The 22,597-nt window shown below is 52.9% G+C and overlaps 2 protein-coding genes across 10 annotated transcripts in view; one reads left to right on the top strand and one right to left on the bottom strand.

Moving 5' to 3' along the window:
• Positions 1–3,024, top strand: part of TTLL11 (tubulin tyrosine ligase like 11) — a 36,964-nt gene extending 33,940 nt beyond the window's left edge. The window contains 1 exon segment of the mRNA XM_050320128.1: positions 565–3,024. Coding sequence (XP_050176085.1) covers positions 565–854 — 290 coding nt within the window. The 3' untranslated portion in view covers positions 855–3,024.
• Positions 3,025–10,587: 7,563 nt separating this feature from the next.
• Positions 10,588–22,597, bottom strand: part of DAB2IP (DAB2 interacting protein) — a 158,592-nt gene continuing 146,582 nt past the window's right edge. For 7 of the 9 annotated variants that reach the window (XM_050320116.1, XM_050320115.1, XM_050320118.1 and 4 more), the window contains 7 exons: positions 21,591–21,792; positions 21,252–21,430; positions 18,877–19,750; positions 16,245–16,397; positions 13,278–13,480; positions 12,692–12,779; positions 10,588–11,662 (listed from right to left, as the gene is read on the bottom strand). In XM_050320116.1, the coding sequence (XP_050176073.1) occupies positions 11,495–11,662; positions 12,692–12,779; positions 13,278–13,480; positions 16,245–16,397; positions 18,877–19,750; positions 21,252–21,430; positions 21,591–21,792 (1,867 nt within the window). In that variant the 3' untranslated portion in view covers positions 10,588–11,494. The remainder of the gene's footprint in view (positions 11,663–12,691; positions 12,780–13,277; positions 13,481–16,244; positions 16,398–18,876; positions 19,751–21,251; positions 21,431–21,590; positions 21,793–22,597) is intronic. The other 2 variants (XM_050320117.1, XM_050320119.1) reach the window with 2 other exon arrangements.

The following is a 22,597-nucleotide window of genomic DNA, read 5'->3' as shown; positions in this document are numbered from 1 at the left end:
TGCAGACTCAAAGGGCACGCTGCTGTGAACTTTTGGGCTGTCTCTGAAAACACCGGGTTCAAAAGACTCGATTCAGTTGCCGACACAGCCTTGTTTTTCTCTCCAGCTGGATTGTTTTCCTCGATGCTCAGCATGTTCCTGTGTGTGTGATTTGGTTTCAGTATTTGAGGCAGCAGAAATCAAGGCTGATATCACAGCAGTTTAATGGTCCAATGTCTTAAGATGGGTTGTTGCTGCACCAGTTTGGATTCCAGGCTGAGGAAGCTGCCTCAGTGACAGGGAATATCACTGTGCATAGCCCAGGCTGGGCTTACCCTGCACTGGCACTCAGTGAGCTCCTGTGTGTGACACACAAACACAACCTTGGCAGGCAGACAATTGCTTTTCTTCTGAGCATTCCAGAGGGCTGCCATTTAAATGAAAAGGTGTTAACTGGCTTGTAGTGTCCACACCCAGCATATGCACGTTTGGTCTTGCTGCCACAGGGAGCAAGAGATGGTGTTATGCCCGAGGAATGCCAGGGAACTGCGCTCTGAATCCCCTGTAAACACCTTTTCCTTGCAGGAATGTGCCTGCAAGCCTTTGTGGAAGCTTTCTTCTGCCTGGCCCAGAAGAAGTACAAGTCCCTCCCTCTGCACGAGCAGGTGCTGTCGCTGATCGAGTTCTGTGAGTGTCACTTGGCTGCCCTGGACGAGAAGCGCCTGCTGTGGGGCTGGGGGGTCCCAGAGCGCCGAGGGGGTGCTGGGGGGCCCTGCCAGGCCGAGGGGCTGCCCCTCAGCCCATCTGCCCCCGCCCTGCTGCCCCGCACGGCCACGGCCACCAAGCTGGCCGAGTACAGAAACCAGCGCAACTAGGGGGGACAGAACGGGGGGTTCCTTCCCAGCTGTGCCCCTGAACTGCTGGGGGAGACACAGGCACTGAATTCCTTCACCTGAGCGTCACAGCTGTTTATTCCAGCTGGTTTTTTATTTATGGTCTTGGAAAAGTCTTCTGCAAGCTGCCATTCTCCAATACCGACCTTGGCAATGGCTGTCTCTTTACCTCCCGTGACAAACGGGGCCTTCCCTCCTGAGTGCTGGAAACCAGGCATGAAGGGAAGGACCAGCACCCTGGGCTTGGCTGCACCAGTGGAGAGGCACACTCGTGTCAAAGGGATTACACTGCTCTGTGAGCACAGGACGTGGCGCAGAAACCAAGGAAGGAGCTGCAGTCCCAAACGCCAGACTTTGGAAAACTGAAACCTGGAATTACATTTGTGGTCAGACGTCAGGCTTTGACCCCTCTTCTTTCAATGGCTTGGCTGTACACGCTGGAATCGATACAGATTTGGTCATTGTGTACTTATTTTTTAGAGACAGACTTAAAACACTGAAATCCTATTTTGGCTTCTACTTCTTTGTACGTGTCTTTGCCATGACAAGTACTGTTAGTTTTTTAAAGAAAAACTGAAGCTACTTATCCTTTTGCTTCCACAGAATCAATAAGCTCACACTTATTCACTGAAAAAAAAAATTTGCTTCCTTAAGTCAAATTTGGTGAATGAAGTTGAGGTTTTGTCTTCAGGGACTCGGCACTGCTTCTGCAGAAAGCTGTACAGTTTAAATTCCAGTGAAACCAGTCCTGTCACTGACTTCAGCCTAAACTAACTGTATTCTAGGTTTGTTCATTTTTTGCCATTTGCACGTTTGTTACCCTGCTGGCACCTGCAGTAACATCTACAGCAGAATTTTTGTGTGTCTTTGCACTCAGTATTAATTTTTTCCCCTTAAGTAACAGTGTAAGTCTGTAAAAATTAGATCTCTATTGTTTGATAGGATATTGTGTCAGAACTGCTGGGCTATACCACTGGAATTGTTCAGAGGAGTCTTATTTTTCAGGAAATGAACCATAACTTCACATGCTTCTTAGGGGGGCTGAGCACAACAGAGACTGGCTGCAATAACAGGACATGTGTAATAAGCACAGAAATAACTGGGAACTTCAGGGCTGTTCAGTGAAACCCTTTGTGGTCTCATATTTTATTCCTGTAATCTATGGCTACATCTGAGTTTGATTTTCCTCCTTTGTTCTGCTCTTCAATGTTAATGACTTTGCTTATGTTTTAGTGTCCTCCACCCTGTCAGAAATGGCAGAGCTCTGAGCTGGGCACTGAGCTTTGGACTGGAGAACATTCCCTGAGCTCCAGGTGGGAATGTGCCGGTGCTGGTGCTCCAGAAATGTGTCCATTCAGGAAGCAGAGTGTCAGTGAGGGGGAGTCCACCCATTCCATGTCATGGACTAAATGCACACGTGGCACCGAGTGAGTTTTTACTTCAGGGAGTGGTTTGAGTTTGTCCCCTGATTTCACTTTAAGCAGCATGTGTTCTCCCCAAGTGGCAGTAGCAGCATGGCAGTGCAATGCAGGAGCCAGGCTGTGCCCACACATAACTAATCCCCAGCATGTGTTAATCTCAGGTGTGGGAGCCCCTTCTCCTTATCTTTTCCTGTAACACCAATAAAATAGAAGTAGATGATCTTTTTTAGTTCAACGGCCAGACTGTTTGAAATGTTATGTGTTGTACATAAGAGGACAATTGTAGACTAATGCCACTGCCCTCAGCCTTGTTTGAGTTTCATAAAGATTATTGCAGTATGAAGATAAAATGCCAAACTCCAGGGTCTGGCATCTGTCAGAACAAATGAAGCTGAAAGGGTCATTTTTTTTTTTTGCACTTTCATTGTAACATATTTGAAGACATTCACAAGTTGAAAAATGGTTACTTCTCCTTTTGTGACATCTGACATTTGTCTTGCGATTGGCAGTGTGTTACTGGAAAATAGCTTACAGTTCCTCTCATCTCGTGATTGATGTCCTGGAAAGGGAGTTACGGAGGAGCCGGATTGGAAATGCTGCGCCTGTGAATGCCTTTCCTTGCACCTTTCAAGTAGTACAATCTGTGGCCTAAATTATGCAAGTTTTGCTATTGTATAACTTACCCTGCTATCAGTGGAATAAATTAACTATTGTATATTGAACACTGATAAGATCTCTCTCTGTGCTGGAGATCTTTATACTCTCTGGATCTAGGAGAGGGTTTTATAGCCTGAGCATCCACAGGCTGGTGCAGCACACCCTATTCATCTCCCACTTCAGATATGAAGGGTCCCTCGTAGAATAGTCAAAATATTCAATTATCTGCCTCTAGTAATCCAGTGTTCTTGTATTTACATAATTGGAAAATTGAATGCCATATTATTCACAGAGAGGGGGAGGGGATAAACCAGGAATGTTCTTTAGAGACTTAATGGCAGTCACATTTCTCTTCCCTCCTGTCTAATTCAATTTCCTCTGGATATTATTTAGCATCCAATTTCATAGAGCCTTTGAGTTACCAGTCTGTGCCCATGGAAATGGCCAGAGACACATTATCCAGAACATGAATGCTAATGCACTGATAATCTGTTAATCCTGAGGTACCTCTCTAACTACAGTCACAATACATGAAAGGTTGGGGTTTTAATAGCACTTTTCTATATATTCTTTTCAGAGGATATCACAGCACTCATTATTCCATTTATGACATACATGATATGGATATTGTACACCAGTGAAATCTTTCTCCTTATCAGACACACCGGGTCTGGTATTCCTCTCTGGATAGAAATCAGAATAAAGCAACATCTAATGAAGATTTGAGGCAAGTGAGTCCAGAATTTCAGCTGCCCTTCCCTGCAGTCTCGTGTGTAGCCTGAATGTGCTGAGCACTTGCTTTTTTTAGGTAAGAGCTCTGCTCCCATCCCTGCCTTGGTGAGGGTTCCAAAGCTTTCTCCATGGGGAGGGAGGGCATTGCTGTGCCTGGGCACGGGACCAATTTGGTCCCTTCCCCTGCTGCAGAGGTCCTGGGTGGATGAGAGATGGTGTTTGGGCTCCTAAATCCTGCTGGAACCTCGTCAGTGAGGTGCCTGCATCTGCCCAGCCACGCTTCACTTGTCCTGCTCTGCCCTCTGGTTGTTCCTCCGTAAGGGGAGATTGATAAAGTATTTATTTTTCTCTGGCTGTTCCCATCTGTAGTGCCTTGAGAGCATCCTCCTGCTCGCTGGGTTTGTTCCAGCAGGATGAGGCCCCTCCTGCTATCCCTGCCCAGCTCCTGCTTTTCTCTCGGATTATTTCTGCCTTACTTACCTTCACTTCACCTTAAGCACACACACACAAAATCAGCAGCACTACCCAGATAAATCCATCTGGTCTCTGTCTCAGCCTCATTTAACCTCCCATTGAAGAGATTGTATCACATGGTATTCAGCTGGAACCTATTACCTTGCATGCCCAAGCATATCCCACTGAATTACCCCGGCCCTGGGCCTGTGGTGGTTGCTGATGGCTGATGGCTGCTTTAACTTGGGGGTGATTTATTCCAATATGTCTCTGTTTCGTGCAGCAGGGTGAGTTGGTGAGTTAAGCAGAGCTCAGGGAGGGACAGCAGGGGAGGCAGAAGGCAGGGTGTCTTCACACCTGCTGGGCTTTCCCAGTATTCCCATTCCTGATGTGATGCAATTTTCCCTCTTCCTACGCCTCATCAGTACAGAAGCCCTTTTGCAGGTCAGGGTCAGATACACCAGTGAGCAAGCAGGAAAAAGTGGGAATGTGAGTTATGGATGCCAACCCAGCTCCCTGATTTGTAGTTTGGAGTCTTGAGGCTCATGTTTGTCCTCTTGTCAGCCCAGGTCCCCCAGCACACCTTGCTCAGGGGGTGAGGGAGGACCAGGAGGAGTAACAATGACTGTAATAAATCAAAGTCAGTCAACTTGGGAGCTCTTTTATTCAGGCTTCATTCCCTGAAGAAGTGGCAAAAAAATCAAATGTTTGAGGTTATTCAATTATGGCTCATACCACCAGTGGGGAAATCTGATCATGAACAAGGCCTGCATCAATATTATTTATGTGATGAGCTGTGCTGGCAGAAATCTTGCAGATGTACAAGTCCCTTCCTCTCACCTGGCACCGCCAGCCCTTCCTGCAGGACATGGGAGAGTGTGGGCAGTCAATAGACAGGGATAAAATAAAGTTGTGAACAGCAGCAGGAGCTGAAACAGCAACATCAATAACAGTTTCCAGATAATGATCTAATTAGCACAAACAACAAGTTTCCGCTAATGACTCTTGTTCTTCCAGCTCCTTCCTTTCTGCTTGCCTGTCATTATTGACTTCCCTGGCAGGAGCGGCCGCTGTCTCTGGGGCCGAGGCTGCCGAGGTTTGTTTACTGCCTGCCTGAGTTCCTGCTGCAGAGGGGGTGTGCTCAGGAGCCGGGACTGTGCACGGAGAGGGGAGCAGGATGGGTTTGGGTTGGGCTCTGTAGCTTTCAGGAGGCCCTGGAAAAGTTGTGCTCTTGCTGCACATGCCCCTTGTGAAAATGAGGATGCTGATGTTCACCCACTGCACTGCAGTGGGAGCTGATTGGGGAGGGCTTGGGAAGCCGTGAGGGAAAGATGATTGTCAGCAGCAAAGATTAGAGATTATTTATTATTGGAGGAACAGTAACAAACTGTTTCTGTCCCTACCCACCCTGGGTATGAATCTCATCCCTGCACCTCCTGCCTCCCTCCCACTGGAACAGAAAGGCTCTTAAGGCCCCAGCTTGGCCAAGTATTGGCCTAATGCTGTCACTGCCTTGGTTGTCACCCCTGGGAGGGCTCTGGAGCCGGGGATGCCAAAAGCTGTCAAGTGCCCAGGGATGTTCTGGGTGTTGTGGGTGAGGATTCGGCTCTGCTCGAGGGAAGCCAGAACAGCTGCTAAAGAGGTTTTATCAAGTCAAGGTGGTTTGGACTAATCCCTCCTCACAGCATTTCCTGAGATGCTTTGTGTTTCCAGGGATGTTTTTTTTGTTTCTCTCAGCCTTCAATATCAACAAGGCTGGGGGGATGGCAGGGGGACAGCAAGGCCTTAAGGGAGGAATTGTGGCCTGGGTGGGTTTTTGCCTTCCCCTTGGGCAGGTGCCTGTTCTGGCAGGAGCAGCAGAGGGTTCTCCTGTCTGGCTCAAGACCCGTGCCCAGCCTGGGTCCAGACTGCTGGAACAGCCACAGCTCAGGAACAGCCACAGGTGCTCTCACATCCCGACTCATTTCCACGCAGCCAGCCTGTCTCCCCCTGCTCCTGGAGGAGCTCATTACGGTGATGTTAATGAGGCAGAGATGCTGATGCTGCCCAGGGTTTTAATGACTCTCCTCCAAGCTTTCTGCCTTTACTGGAGAGGCAGAAGGGTGGTTTGGAAGGAGGGGCCGTGGTGGGGGCTGCCAGACCCCCCTGAGCGTGTGACGGGTGCTGGAAGGGAAGGTGGTGGAGCCAGGTCAGGGCTGAAATGCTACTGGGGAGCAGATCCCAGGGATCCGTTTGGAGAGACAGGTAAGACACATTCGTGTGTGCATGTGGCATGTGCCAGGGTGCTCTAAAAGCTGGAAATGACTGAGTAGAGGTGCTGGGGCACTTATGTAAAATATCTAAATAAATCTTTAATATTTCTAATTGCAAATGTACATAAATTGCACAGCCACATCATTTCTTTGAACACCAACAACTTTCTCTGTACATTATTACATAGTTTAAAAGGAGCTGAAGGAGATTCAGCAAACACTTCCACTTTGCTTTTTTTTTTTTTAAACATACTTACAAAAAAAAATTTTTTCTTTATAAGAGGATATAAAACATAGCGACTGCTTATCAGGAACAAGTATCAGCCTAAGCAGATATACAGAGAGAGGTATATCTTAAGACACAGTGATGTATGATAAAGGAATACGTGAAGATGGAGGCTGCACTCTGGGGTACTGGTAGCTGATGCAGAGCCACATGGCATTTACAGCAATGTCACAGCTCAGGTGATCTGTAAAACTCAATGCTTGAACGTGACACCCTTTTCCCAAGCGTGGTTGTTTCTGGATGTTGTGCAGTGCCCTCAGGACTGCACTGGTTTGTGAGGCCCGTGAGCTGCACGTTCTGGCGCTGCCGTCCCGCTCCCCCAGGTGGGACTGTCCCCACGGGAAAGGCAAAAGTTTGTCAGGGCAGGGTGGGGGCTGCCCTTCTGTGGCTGAGCATCCTCTGAACTGCCCTGGGGAGTCAGGACCTGCTGGGAGATGGGCAGGGAGATGGGCAGCGTCCCCTCCTGTGGCCACCCAAGGGAGCTCCTGGTGGCTCTGAGCCACGCAGGTGCCAGGCTGGAGGCCTGGATTGCTTTGAACACAAACCTTTGGCAGGAGGTGACCCCGACAGTCACTGTGGGGGAAGGACAGAGTGCCTGCCTGGGGACAGTCACAGTTGTTCCCTTGGCACTGCCCAGGCAGAGCTGTGAGTGAAGGACAGGGCAGGGACCTCGGGGGGCTGCTGGACACACACAGCTGCTCACAGGCTGCTCTCAGGCATCACCCCAGGCCACTCTCCCTGCCCTGGGATCTCTGGGGAAAATGAGCCCCTTGCACATCAGATCCTGGCCCACAGCCCGTGGCTGTCCTGGCTGAACACATCAGTGGATCTGCCAATCCTGTGACAAAATCCCCTCCTTGTCCATCACAGAACAGGCCTCAGTGTGTTTTCTATTGCATCTGGAACGGACATTAGGGACAGGGGAAATCCTATGAGCTATCTAAACTTTGGGAATGATTGACTCCTTGCTGATTGCTTTCCTAGAAGAGCCTGTGACACCTCACGTAGGTCCAGCAAGTCCCTTTGCCCTTTAGGAGTATTCATAGTTGCAGAACCCCTGTCCTGCACCCTGCAGCAACCTATGGGGCTCCCAGGCCAGAGGGTTCCCCGTGTGTTCTCACAGTGCAATCAGTGCTTTACAGCTGCAAAAGCAGAAAACAAAACCAACCAGACTCAAATGACAACGTGGAGCGACGCGGGACTCTTTGGATGGCGGCAGGATTTGCTTGGACTGGTGCAAAAGGGGCTGGTGACTACACTGTAGTATTGGTTGGCATGGGGAAGGACTTGGGTCCCTCCCATCTTTTGGCACTGAAGCCACAATCCCTGTCCAAAAGGAAGATACTTACAGTCTGCAGAGACCGTGGGATTCTGGTCAGTCCATTTCGTCCCCTCTACACAAACCCGCTCGGTTTTCAGGAGCCTTCACTACAGTTTAACAAAACCCCCCATCAAAACTCTTACAACAGAATCCTTGAGGTGGGCCCACCGCAAATCTGGATCCCTGCCTTGTGTCCCTCCCCCTTCCCTCAGATCCCCACGGGATGCAGAACCTGGGGTGGATCCAGATTTGCCAACTCGAGCCCACCTTTCCGACACAGCAGTGACGTAACAGCCAAATCCCGACCGAATAAGCAGCACCAGAAGTTAAATTACTATATACAACTGTTAGTGAGATAGATACGGTACAGTAAACACTGAAAACATTTACAAAAAAATATTAAGACTTGTATTAAGATAAAAATCGGAGTGTTTTTGCTTTGTTTACACTTTGACGAGTTTGCACTAGAACAGCCTCTCGCTGGAGAAAGCGCAAGAACCGGGAAGGAAAAATGGAGCCAAGCACAGAACCTCGGGATAGTGGTTGTTGGCTCTGGTGCTGCAGCACCTCTCGGGGTCACCTCTGGTATTGCTTTGTCAGGGACCAGCTCCGGGGCCACGGCAGGACCCTCACACACACACACACACCCCACACACACATCAGGGTACAGCTCATAAATAACAGAAACACGGACTGAGGGAACAGAACTGAACTGAGCCTGGATCTCAACACCTGCCCCCAAACCTTGTTAGGGGAGGGTCACCGTTAGGTCCAGTTGTTGCCAATTGCAGGTGAAGGAGACAGGGAAAAATGGGGGAGTGGGGAACTCTACTGCAATGAGACTTTGTCCTGATTTGAATTTCTTTTCATACTGGCTTGGGAAACTAAGCAATAACTCCAGAAGGTGTTGGCACTGGAACTTTTAAGATTTTAATAACTGGCTATGGAAGGATTTAAGCGTTCCTGCTCTTTCAGCAGAACAATGTGTTCAGTAATTTGCAAGTCTGAGGTTAACCAGGAGTTTGTGACAGATCGGGGCAGGGGGGGAGCAGTGCCTTGGCTTGTGGTTGAGGAGATTAAGATGGACTGTGCTCAGCTTCAGCACTAAACAATTGGTTTGTGGGTGTTTTTCCAGCTCTTAGAGAGAGCACTGACTGCATCCCAAAATTACTTCCATGTATGAATGGAAACGTCGTGGTGGGCGCCTGCCCCCGTGCCCTGTGAGCGTTTCCATTCCTCTATGTTACTTCTGTCTTGAAAAACTCCAGTCTCTCGCAACACAAATAGTGAGAATTCAAAAACAATCAGCTCTACACACACATCTCAGGGCAACAGCATTTAAAATAAGTCTTTTTGCAGGGTTCTTATCGGGTATTTGACTCTGAGACAGTGGCAGATGTGAGTGCACGTACCCAACGCTTCACAGTACCCTGTATATTCCTAACCTGTCTGGGTCTTTCTCCAGTTGTAACCTTGTCAGTTTTGTGAGGTTCTTCAAAGCCATCTGTGCTAGTCTCCAAAATTCAAAGGTGACTGTACTTGCCATAAGATCTGAGTTATGACATTGCTCTGAGGAGCTCCGTTTGGGGTCTGCTGTGTGCTGCACCCCTCGGCAGCTGCTGGCGGGGTGTGGAGACCTCAGTGCAACACTTCTGCTCCTCCTGGGCTTGGCCCAGGGCTTCCAGGGACCAGGAAAACATGTAGGAAAAGAAAAACATCTTTAATTTTGCGTGTGGAAGAATGCTGTTAAGGAGCCTTACGGCTGCGGGGCAGCACGGCAATGCAGAGCTTACTGGCCAAGTGTCCTGCTCAGGCAGCCTGGGCACTGCGAGGTTGGAGATGGTGCCTGAGCAGAGCTCGGGGCACATCCTGGTCCCTGTGCACTTCTACCCATGGCAGGAGCAGCCAGGCCAGGCGTTGAGCAGGGTGTGACCCTTTGTGGGAGCATAGGCAGATGTCCTGTACACTGTGCACTGTCATCCGGATCTCAGGGAACCCTCTGGAACGAGGGACCTGCTCTGAGAGTGGGGCCCGTGAAGGACTAACTGCAAGAACCACAAACCAACAAACACACCGTGGTGGCGGCTCAGCGGCACGACCCCCGTGAAGGGGTGACCCCTCCGCTGAGCCATCGTGGCTGTGCCGGGTCTGCGCTGGGAAAGTCTAATCCTGGCTTAGGCCTGCACAGTGCTCCTGACAAGGGGGCTCTCGGTGGTGGCTGCTGTTCTTGGTGGTTACTCCCTTATGACCATGTTTTACATTCTTCAAGCCGGTTAATTTCCATGCAGTGCTCATTCCCAATTTAAAGAGGACAGTATTCCAGAAAATGGGATCTTTTTTTTTCTAATGCATACTGTGAAAGAAAAGAAATACAATTACCGATCTTCATGGTTCTTCAGGGCTTTTTCTTGTTTCTTTGTCTGTTTTTCTCCCCAGAAACAGTAAAACTCTCCTCACAGAGCATTCCATCCCCACAACGACCCCTCGGTCAAGCAGGAAGCTGCCGTTCCACGTAGCCCCTCGCTCCCCCTCTACCACAACGGGCACCGGCAAATCCAGCCCCTGTCCCTCAATCACAGCTCAGGGACCAAGCTCAGGCAACATTCACTTTATTCTGTGGCTGGAAGTGCAGGTGGGACAGTGCCTGGGGCTATTGCTTACACAACTCTTCCCCTTTATTTGAGAGGGAGCAGAAGCAGTTGACAGGAATCGGGGTCGCCATTCACCAGGTGCCAGCTCCTCCCTCCTCTCCTGTGCCAGAGCCTTGGCCTGGCCCCGTGCCCCTGGGCTGCCCAGGGACCCCGGGAGCCCCAGCAGCACCAGTCCTGCCCATCTCCACTGCCCTGCCAGCGGGGTCCCCCACACAGCACCCCTCTGGCCACTGCACGCCCTGACCTTCCATCTGCACTGTGCTCCCTGGATGGGCGGAGTTAATTACACACTAATTAGCTGCGTAAATGCCCTGTGGATGCTGTGAAAGTCAGTGGCCTCGCACAGGCCACATCGGGAAGGAGGCTGGGCTGGGCTGGGGTTCACCCTGGGAGGGCTGTGCTCCGGGGGGAGGCACAGGAGGAGCGGGCCGGGCTCTGCTGCCGTCCCTCGGACGCTACATCCAGCAGCACGCTCGGGCTGGGCTTACCGGGCCCTGCCTGCTGCAGGCCCTGCCCAGCTCCCTTTACTTCGCTGACTGACACGACAAGGACGTTACTCCTTGCTGGGGAGGGGTGAGGCATATCCTTTAGGCCAGTTTGGAAGGAAAAGGTTACTTCTGTTTAAACATTAAACACTGATTCAAATCCAACAGTGACAGCGATTCTCGAATATGTGTTATTTCCTTATGCCACTCATCTCACACTCGACATTCCCGTCCCTCAAAGTGCTGGCATTGGCATCTCCCACGGCTGGGTCGGCGCCGTCCGCAGTCAGGAGCTGGTGCTCGGGCGTTCTCGGCTCAGGGTCCCTCCGGCCAGGCCTCCTCCCGCGGCAGCGCCCGCCGCGCGTCAGCAATTACTGCTGTTTCTGAATTCTCCATTCTCTGTAATCTGCAATTTAGTTGGGTTTGTGGGGGAGATCCCATTACGTGTCTGCATGCTGTACCTCTCTTTCAGCTGAGTGAGGGCACTCATTAGCCGTGCGTTGGCAGCGTCCAGGGAAGCGATGCGTTTCTCCTGCAAGCAAACGGCACAGGGCACAGTCAGCACCAGGGAACCAGCCCTGTCCCTCTGGGATGTCAGGGCTTGTCCCCAGACAGTGACCCAGAGGCCTCTTGGACCAGGACACTTCTCTCTGGCACTCTCAGGTGCAGGGGTTTTAAGCGCTACTACACAGCGTTTTCTGAAATCCGCTGCTCTTGGCAGGACCACAAATGTCCTTTTCCCGTGCAATGCCAGCTACATTCGTTTTAGGATCCTGAAGAAAATGGAGGTAACAAAGTTTCTCTAATTATTCAATTATGCAGAAATTCATTGTACTGCTTGTTCTAACTCAGCTGTTGTGAAGATGGTAGGATTCCTTTTCTAAACCCAAGCTCTCCCAAGATAGTTATTCCTGTCAGTGTTTAATTGATTTTGTTAGTGTAAATTAATAGTTTAAATGACTTGCAGCCTCCCAGGATGTCTTTGATGGCAACTCTCACCAATTACAGTATTGTCAGAATGGAAGCAAGAGCTTATGTTGCAGCCTGATTGGGCCACTCCTGTTCTTTGTGACACTGCTGCTGGTCTCTGTTACAAACTAAAAGATTATGGACTGTATTTTCAGGTTCTGTTTGCCAAGCACAGTGTTTTGCACCCATCATGTGATGCTCCTCTTCCACTGTAACTGCCAGCAGTAACTGAGCTTCCCAATCCTGCAAGCCATGACCCAAAGGCTGAAAAAACATGTTGGCTTGGCTCTGGCCAGGCTGTGTGTTCCTTGTGGCCAGGGCCTGGAAGCATTACTGGGACACAAAGCACCAAGAAATGCTCCAGGATATGATCCTTCCACTCACTGACTGAACTGTGGGCATGATCCCTGCCCAAACTGCCACCCCCACGCCCTGTGTGTCTCCTGCCACACTCCCAGGCTGCAGAGCTGCACAAATGTGAGTGCTGTGACAGTGAATCTGCCTGCCCTGTCCCTGCCTGCCTGTGCTGGCTCACCCCATGGTCTCCCCACGCTGGGCTGGCACTGCTGCAGCCCTGGCACGGGGGACTCACCTGTGCATCGATGATCTTCTGCTTGGAATCCACGGCAGCCTGCATTTCAGCGTGGTCCTTCTTCAGCTCCTCCTCCACTGACATCAGTCTGGGGACAGACAGGAGAACCTTACATTGGCTGGGCTCTGCTAAGCCCAGGTATGAGTCTCACACTCCACCTCCTCTTACATACAAACCAAACGTTTTCCTGGCTCTTAACTCGTCCCTGGAGCTCTCTCTAGAAGACCAGCCCGAAGCTGAAGTGACCCATTTACAAGGGCTCAAGGGCTGAGTGAAAGCACTCATTGGGCTTGGCTCAGGTAAAGGTGTCCCAGACAAATGTAAACACAAATCCCACTGGGTGGGAGAAAGGGAATTGGAGCTAGGAGTGAGGGATGGTGGTGAGATCCTTAGCTATATGAACAAGCCTGCCAGAGCCTCTGGGAGCTGGGATGGGCTGCCAGCTCTCCCCTCCTCAAGTTTTGCCCTTGTGAATCAGGAAAATGCTGTGGTTTTCCTTGTCCCAGGTAACACTGAGAGGGAAACCCACATGGGAGGGATCAGCTGTAACCCCAGCCAGGCTGCCCAGCACTGCCATCCCCTGTACCTGCTGATGATGCCCTTCATCTGGATCTCCTTATCCTCCTGCTGCCTCCGGAGCCGCTCCTCGCTCTCCTCCAGCCTGGCCTGGTACTCCAGCACCAGCTTCTGCGTGGTCTCCTCCTGGCATTTGAAGCGGGTCTCGTACTCCTCCAGCTTCTTGTTGGAGATGCGGAGCTTGTCCTGCAGCACCACCAGGTCCTGCTGGTACTGAGCGCCCAGGGACAGAACAGGAGGAGAAAACACATGTGGCACGTTACCTCGCAGGGCTCTGCCCGTGCCAGGGGTTACCCCAAACCCGCTCACGCCCCTCTCTCGGATCAGACTATCTGCAAACCCGTGTCAGACAACCCCGCTCGCCGACACCTCCTCTTCCGTCTTCTCCGCTGCACTAGGAGGGATCCCGGGTCCAGGGCAGGTCACTGGCAGTGCAGAGAGTGGGCTGTTAGCAGAGTCTGGCATTTCACAGGGGAAATGCAGGTTAGAGCGAGCGAATGGCAAAGGCACCCGGCACCCTCCGCGCAGGCAGGAGGGGCTGCAGCGCTGGGGCTGGGGGTTCACGCAGGAGCTCTTCACCTGCAGCACAAACTGGGGGGCTCTGGGCAGGCTGGGAGCCCAGCACGAGCTGCAGTGACAAAGGCAGGACGCTGCTGGCTCGGTATCGCTTCACCAGGGCGATGGCACCGCGCTGGGCACGAGCAGGGCACGGAGCGCTCCTGCTTTTTTTGGGGCCCAGCACTTCACACACTCAGATCTCAAACCAGGGATCAATCCAAGAAGAGCCACTGCGTGAAGCTAAGACCCCGCAGTTGTACTGTTCATTGGGGTGAAGCTATAAATCAGCAGCAGGATCACAGAAAGCAATTAAAAAAATTAAGAGCTTTTGAACTCGGTAAAACTGGGTTCAACTATTGCAGCAGCACAGCATTCAGTACAACCTGCTTTGCTAAAGGAAAATCCAGTGAGTGTGCGCCCAAAAAAACCTGCTTTAATTCCAAAAAATTATCTTTGGAAATTGTCTTTGGAAAAGAATCTCAACTGGAATAACCTCTGAATAATTAACACGCAGCTGATAATGTGACAAGCTGCTTTCAAAGAGCCAGATATGGGAAAAAGCCTCTCATCTGAGTCCTGAAGGCTGTTAAAGCTACAAGTGTTATTCATGAACTTTCAGAAATGCGCCTGGGTAAGCACTGCAGGGATGGACTGGGTCGTGCCCATTATCTGAGAGCCCTCCTGGGGTGTGTGACCCCAGATCAGCTCTAGGGACAGGCAAGGGCAGCACTCCAGGCACAGCAAAAACAGCTGCTATTCCCAAGGATTGAGGACTCAGGAAGCTGATGGTCTTCCTGAACTGCCCAAGCCCCGCAGTGAGGCTGGCAGAGGGCAGGACCTGGAGCTCCCCCTGCCCGGGACAGAGCACCCCAACTTTCCTTTAGCAAAGCTCTCGGTGCAGCAGGGAAAGGACAGGGGGTGCACATGGAACCTGCAACCAGGAGGGGACACAAACGCCCGTGCAGCTGCACAGAAGCACTAAAGTCAGACAGCAGGGAGGTGCTCGAACAGGAAAGATTAAATACCTACCCTAGCCTTAAAATAGGAGCAGCGTAAGTGAGCTCAAAGGAGAGCAGCAGAGGCCTCAGAGCCCGAAGGAGTCGCTCCTGTCTCTAGAACACTTCTCTCATTCTTGGTTACCATTCATGTCTTACGGTAATGGGGAGAGAGATTATGCTAATGGTGATCTTGGATGTCAGTGACTGATGGCACAGCAGAGGAAGGAAAGATGCTGCATGGCAATGAGACAGCAGGGCAGGGCCCCCTGGACCTGGGACAGGGACACTGCAGTGCCACAGGGGTTTATAACCCCACCAGTGTGTGCCCTGCTCAGAGTAAGGAATGGGCTGAACCCAAAACCTCTGCCCTGCTCTTCCTGGGGCAGCTGGGAGCTGCTGCCTTGGACCTCCTGGGCCCTACGATGATGCCTTTGGCATCTCACTTGGATTTCAGGAGGTGACAGTCCCCAAATGACACAGCACAGCAGAATGAGCACAGGAAGGCTACTGGAACAAAAGTAGAGACATGTCTGTCCTGGCAGAGGAGGGTGGGGATTTGGGGAGGGTGATGCCTGCAGTGCTGAGGGACAGGAGGGGACGTGTGGCTGGTGTGAGAGGAGAGAAGCAGAGTGAGGAAACATCCCGAGTGCTAAAGGTGCCCAACTGCCCACTCCCAGCAGAGCCAGGCTGGATCCTCATTGCCAACCCTTGTTTTTCACCCTGGCCTGGCCTACTCTGTCTCTTCCCAGCTTCTCCCACCCCAGGCTCGCCCAGGAAGGAGGGGAAGGGAGCAGCACCCCTCTGCTTCAGGGCCTCTGTGGGACCAGAGACTCAGACTGAACACTCTGGGATGGGCTTCCTGGCAGATCCCACACCGGCCTGGCCCTGACCTGTATGACACAGCCATAAGCTCATGGCAGTGTCACTAAACTGCTGAGGTCACCTCAGGCCCCAGTGCTGTCTCTGAGACTAAAACATGGACTTAATTTTTAGGTCTGTGAACTGCCTTTTGACATGGAAGCTGCTTCCTGCTACATGACCCTTTACCTCATTCCCACCTGTGTTATACGTGTGCTTAATCCACCTTTTCAGTTTCCTTCCCTGCAGCTGGGAGGAGTTGGAATGGGGGCAGTAGGAGGCCCTGGCTGGCTGCAAAGTTTATTGCAGGGCAGCATCAGCAGCTGATTGCTGGCTCCTGTTTTTCTTACTTGCTTTCATCAGAAGATGATTCCAGTCATTGAGTGTGTGAAAACCTCCCGAACCTTCTGCAGAAGTTCCCTGTGAGGCCGAGCAGGGCAGCACCCTCTCTCATGGACAGGGACCTGCACACAGCCCACCTTCTCCCCAGGGTGCTCAGGGAACAACATTCAAGGAAATCCTCTCTCTATTCAGAAACTTGTTTCAATCCAATCAGGTTTTACCTTTTCTGCTTGGCTGAGCTCGTCCTTATTCCTGAGCTTATCCCTGTGCTTGGAATCTGGGTCAATGCTTTCATCTTCTAAAAACTGCATGTTCATATTCAAAAGCCAAGCAGCAGTGCGGTCCAGGGCATTGGGGTTCACAGGAGAAGGGGCCTACAATGAAACACACAACCATGACAAAAGAAAAACCTGGAACAGAAATGGTCATGAGGCTGGAGAGAGAGTTTCCTTCCAGGCAGACCCTCTCCCATGCTGCCCAAAGAGCAACGAACCAGGCTGGGCCACCAGAGCGGCCGGGGCTGGGGGCAGGAGCAGCTCCTGCTCTGCAGGTGCACACTGGTTTGGGTCAAACGGCCTCTGAGAGGCCAAATCCTTCCCTGTGCCATCCTGCCTGCACAGGCACAGCAGAGCACAGCACCAGGATCCTGCTCAGTCGTGGCCCAGGTGCCTGAGCAGGTCCTGCCGCCTCAGAAGGGCACGAGCTGCGGGTGAACGGAGTGGCTGGGCGTGGTGTGTTCACTCCACGAGCAGGGAAATCACACTCTTCAGCCTGCTACTGAGCTGTCTTTGCTTGCAGTGGGGATTCCACACAGCTAAAACAAGATCTGAAAACTGAAACGCTCCTTATGATCGTGCAGGTGCCTTCTTGGAGAAGAAAGGTTTCCTCTGGGCTGAGGCTGCACTGGGGGTGCTGCAGAGATCTAAATGCTCAGCTTCTCAGTACTTCAGCTCGAGTTTGTTCCTGCAGCCAGGGGAGCCAAAGGAGCAGTGCTGTTCCATGGCCAATGAGCTGGAGCCACAGCTGCTGCCTTTCAGTCCTGGGCTGGGCAGGGACTGCCAATGGCACTGCCTGAATATTTTCCAGCCACATTACACAGTTGAGGAGGTCACCCTCCAGCTATTTCGCCTCCATCCTGCCTCATTATAAACTGCAGTAAACAGCTGGATGAACACATGGGACCTGGGTGACTTGGTCAAGGCAATTCAAGCTAACAAATCAGAAAGGCTGAGGTCTTTCTCCTTCATCCCAACCTCTGGACAGTGGAGAAACCCAGTCACTGCCAGGCAGCAGAACAGGAGGGTCTGTGTTGCAAGGAGTGGGGACTGGTTTAAACCCCTCACTGGGGTCAGGGGCTTTCCTGTGCCATCTTCCAGTCTGGTCTTCTCTCTCCAGAATTATGAAGCCAAATGGCTCATGAACACTCATGAACATGACTTGCTACAAATCCTCTTCCAGCTTGTGGTTTTCTGTTTTTTTGTTCAGTAGATGAACTTGCAGACGTAGAGGAAGCCTCCCTGGCTGGCAGCAAGGAGGTTCACGGACTTCTTCTAAAAAAAGCCACCACATGGGATTCCTCTGGTCTCAAACAGCACTAAACACGACCAATGAGGAACAGTTTTCAAATGGTTTCCAGATGCTGCCAACAAGCAAATGAAATGTGCAGAGTGAGGGCGGCAGAGGCATTCTGAGGACTCCAGGTCTGGAGAGAAACTCCGAGAGGATCACAGGGGTGAGTGGAGGAATGGTCTGCAAAGAGAACCCGGCCAGGGCTTTCCGAAGGTACCCAGAGATCACCGATGTCCTTCTGGCAGGAACTCTGCCAACAAGGGGCCTGTGGTGCTTGCAGAGCTCTGTGCCCTCTGTCCCCAACGAGTATTGATCCGTGTTACACAAAAGCTGCTGCGTGGCAATGCCAGCTTATGGATCGATACCGAACGCATGGACCAGCTCCAGATGGGAGCACGGAACAGCCTTCTGTGGGCAGCACTGACTGACCCAGGGCTGCCTCATGCAGGAGAGGAGGTCACACCAACACTGCACTGCTGGAGAGGTGCCTGAACTCTGGGTCTGGGCCCAGATGCAGCAGCTCCTGCCCGCTGTCCACGTTCTCTGGGTCTGTGTTACTTTTACAGCTCTTCCTTTAGCACAGACAGGCCCTACTGTGGTAAAGTTCTATAGGCCAGTTATAGGGAAATGTAGGGTGAATAAATGAGCACTAGAAAAGCAATTTGTTCATGCCAGGCCAACCAGAGGGCTCTGGGCCTGTAACTTACTGCTTTCCATTTTCGCCCAACAAACTGTGGACTGGATTTCTGTGCAGCCCAGCACCTGGTCTGGGACTGGGATCACTGCAGAGCTCAGCACAGCGGGACCGTCGCTCTCGGTGAGGAGCATCTGCTCCTTCCTCATCACTCCCACCTCTCACAGGAGGGTCCCACAGAGCATTAGGGGTGCCATGGCCCTGCTGGGACGGGAGCAGCAGCAGCAGGGAGGCTCTTAGGCACAGGAGATCAGGGCCTGTTCCAAGCCTGGGAGATGGCGTGGGGTTGACTATGGCATGGGATGAGAGCCTGGGCATGGAGAGGCAAAGCAGTGACAAGATGGTAGCGCCGGACAGCGGCACGGCTGCCACGGCCCTCGCGCCTCTGCCACCTACCGCCTCACAGCCAGCGAGCCCTGGGACAGAGGGACACTGGCAACAGACACTGGGCTGTCCCCAGCCCTGCAGGGGCTCCGTCTCAGGCCGAGCTGGGTGTCAGAATTGAGGGACAATCTCCCCCACGGCAGTGACCCCACGGGCTGAGCCCACCCGGCCCCTCAGCGCCCAGAGCCCCAACAGCCCGAGCTCACCTGTTTGTGCATCGTGCGCTGCTTCATCTCGGGGCTGTCGCCCTTGGAGGAGGAGGACTGCTGGCGGAGCCGGGCCCCGCTGCCGGGCCAGTCTGGCGAGGAGGACATCATGCTGCCGCTGGAGGGCCGCGGGTACTGCACGGTGTTGAGCAGGGACGGCGGGGTGCGGCCGCGGGACACGGGCGGGGGCGGCGGGGGCGGCTGGTCGATGCGGCGCTGCGGCCCCGCGCTGTTCTGCCGCGGCATGGTGGGCTGCCCGCCCTTCTCGGTGAGCGAGAGCTGCCGCCGGGCCAGCTCCCCCGGCCGGCGGGAGAAGTCCTCGGCGGCGGCGGGGCCGGCGAAGCCGTGCTTGTTGGCCGTCAGCTCCTCGCTGTTGCTGTGCGAGCTGAGCGAGCTGTGGCACTCGGAGCCCGAGTCGCCCAGGCCGCGGGGGGACAGGGGCAGCCCCGCGGCCATCTGGTACACGGGGTTCTGGAAGGACAGCGGCGCCAGCAGCTGCGGCCGCCCCGGCGCGCTCTCGCCGCTCGGCGTGGTGGGCGTCTGGCCCACCCGGCGCACGGTGGCCATGCCCGTCACGCTGTTCTGCTGAGTCCGTGTGCTCCACACGCCCTGCAACTGCCCCAGGGACGACTGACTGTCATTGAGGGAGTCGGCCGTGCCGGGCGCGTTGGCCCCACTGTCCAAGAGCCGATTGTCCTGCAAGTCCACCATGGACAAACTCTTGCTGCCATTAGACATCTGCACGTCGGGCTCATTGGCCTCTGAGTAACTGGAGCTTCGGGCAGGCGAGGGCTGGGCCCCAGCAGACCTTGTGACAAAAAACAAGTCCTTGTTTTCAGGGGTTGGAGATGGTAACCGTGTGAAATCTATCAGACTGCGGGGAAGTCAGTGCGTAAGGAAGAGGAGAGGAAAACAAAACAAAAAAGAAGAGTTGTGAATGCTGCACCAGAGCAGGAAAACGAAATCACTCAGAAATCAGGGTGGCGCAGCTGGGTGGGATTGGGATCGGGGTGGGGACATGGACAGGACCCAGCCCCGGCAGGGGGGACGGTGTGAGGGATGGGGAGGATGGAGGGTGCCATGAGCCCCGGGCTGGCCTGGGAGTGGGCAGGGGAGGACAGGTGAGCGAGGGGAGTGCGTGCACGGCCAGGGTGCTGGGCAGGAGGCACCAGGGACAGGCTCCTGGGGCTCTGCTACCCCAGCTGGCTCTGCTCCGGGCCAGTCACCTTTCCTGCTTCCAACCGTGCCACGCCCGTGTCCCCTGCTCTGTACCTGGGCAGCAAACTCCTGTGGGCACCCTGGCCAGGATTTGTACAGCACAGGGCACCGTGGGGGCCAGATCCACACCAGGCCTCCCAGGGTCAGCAAGCGCAGCAGAGCTAAAGCCCGGCAGCTGAAGGTTATCCCCCCATTCCTGCTGCAACACACATTCATGCAGTATTGATTTCTTGGGGAGAGGAAGAGAGAGCTTTGCAGTAGCTTAATGCGAATATTCTGCTGATCAAAGATGGTGCATTGTAAGCAAGTATTTGGGGAGAAGCGTATTGTCAAAGATCCTCCATAGCATTAGACAAATAATTGCACCTCATGCTGGGAAGCACTAGAGATGAAAGCTCTGATTAGAGGAAGTCCAGTGCCATTGCTGCCTTTCATTTCTAATTAAACTGTTAAATATTATGTAGTTTCCACTTACAAACTATTTTACTAGCACAATCTTTCCATTTGTGTGGGCTCCATTTCATTTTCCACAAACAGAAACATCAGAGGTCTGCAACAGCCTCATTCTTCCCCATGAATGAGGCTCCTTAAAAAGCATGTAGGTGACTGTGTCTGTGAATCACTACTCATCATTAAAAACACACAGTTTTATAAAAACTGGACAGAGCAGTCTGGAACTCATTGTGAGGCCTCTACAGCTTGGCAACTGTTACAGAAATAGCAGGTTTGGATCTCAGTGAATTCAGCACACACCCTTACAGAGATGGGTAAGGCCAATCCTGTACATCTCGAATGCTCCCTACTGATGACACTCCATCATCTTGAGGTCAGCACAAACAGACTCTCAATTCCTCCAAAGATGAACATTTTGCTTCTGCAGCCACATCTCAACAGCTGAGACCAGGACCACCAGGTTCCTGATTTCCCAGACCACGTGCCCAGTTTTGGCTCTTGAAGGGCTCAGGATGCAGCCACAGGCTGGCACTACCACCCACTGCTTTGGCAGAGTCAGAGCTGAACTGCACCCAGGATCCGCTCTGTGATGGGAAAGCCTGGACAACGGACTGGGAAACTGCACCCTGCACCCTGTCCTGCCTGTCCCTGCACGAATATTCCGCATTTCCCGGGTGTCAGCCCGGCCACGGTTCATCCCTTACCCAGAGAGGTCATTCTCTATCACCATTTTCTGGAGCCCTGCAGAGATGCTGTTGCCAGCGCTGGGCGTGGACGCGGCGTGGTCGGCCGTGACCGAGAGCTGCAGGCAGGCCGGGTTGCTGAGCGCGGCGTTGACGTCCCGCAGGATCCGGGGCAGGGGGCCCAGCTTTGTGGCAGTGCCCTGGGCAGAGAAGAGAGCAGAATTACTACCAACAGCTTGTACTTTCGCTGGAGAACCGTGGGCTTTGACAACTGCTGGACAGTCCCTTCAGTGAATCACATTGACAATATTTTCCCCATCATTTCCATCCCCCAAGGCTGCCCCTCCATCCCCCAGGTACCTGCTCCAGTTGGGAAATGACTTCCCAGAGTAGTGAGTGCAATGTGGACAGCTCCCGGCCCAGGTCGATGTAGCCCTCAAAGCCAGCTGTGTTTGAGATGGTTTCAGGATTGGAAATCTCCAGGAGAAACCTCTGCATGTTAGTCCACTCATGTTCCAGGAACTGATTCATAAAGGACATGTATTCCTCTTTGCTGCCAAACCTATCGAGAGAGCAACATGGATTTCACCTAAATCCTGTCAAAAGAAGTGCACTTCACAGAAAGGGCAGATACATATGCAGGTAAGAACCTTTCTCTGGCATCTGAACCCTTCAGAGTCTTTGGGATCCAAGGGCTGCTAGCAGGTCCCTGGCACACCTCACCAATCATGGGAACAAAAGTAACCCCAGCCTGATCCAGCTAAGTCCTTATCAGTGTGGGATCTCCACAGCACAAATGGAGGTGAAAGCTAGAGAAACACAGGAGTTGTTGGTAGTGAACCCTCTCTTACTGCTGGGTCAGAGTACAGCCTCCAGAAACAGGACCTGTCACTGGAAATCAAGATGCTGTCACAGCAATCACCCTCAACTGCTGGGGGTAGGAATCCTGCACCCTTCAGCAATGCTGGCACAACTGCTCTGGGGCTCACCCTGGAGAGCCACCCCTGCAGCTGGGCAGCCTGGGCTTCCTGCCCCCTCCTTCTGCCCTCCCAAGCACTCCACCCTCACTCGTGTCTTACTGAGGGCACAACAGGGAGGGCCCCGTGGCTGGGCCGTCCCGGCCGCGGTTGGTGCTGTGCCAGCAGCTCTGTGGACAGGCCCAGTGCCGCCCACAGGACAGCTCGGCTTGATCACTTTGGCTTGACTAATGTCAGCTTAGTAAAAGAGCCTTTCCTTGAGTGCTGGGGATCTGAAAGCCCTTCAGCCAGGGATTGGTCAGGTGTACAGAGGGTTTCTGTCATGGAGTGTAACACACTTGTACATCTCCCGCCTGCGTCCTGCCTGCGTCCGGGCGCTCCCGACTGCGA

Source organism: Myiozetetes cayanensis, unplaced genomic scaffold, assembly GCF_022539395.1.
Source record: "Myiozetetes cayanensis isolate MyiCay16 unplaced genomic scaffold, myiCay2020 scf23, whole genome shotgun sequence".
NCBI lineage: Eukaryota > Metazoa > Chordata > Aves > Passeriformes > Tyrannidae > Myiozetetes > Myiozetetes cayanensis.
Note: the sequence above shows the minus strand (reverse complement) of the source record. Positions and strands in the feature narration are given on the sequence as shown.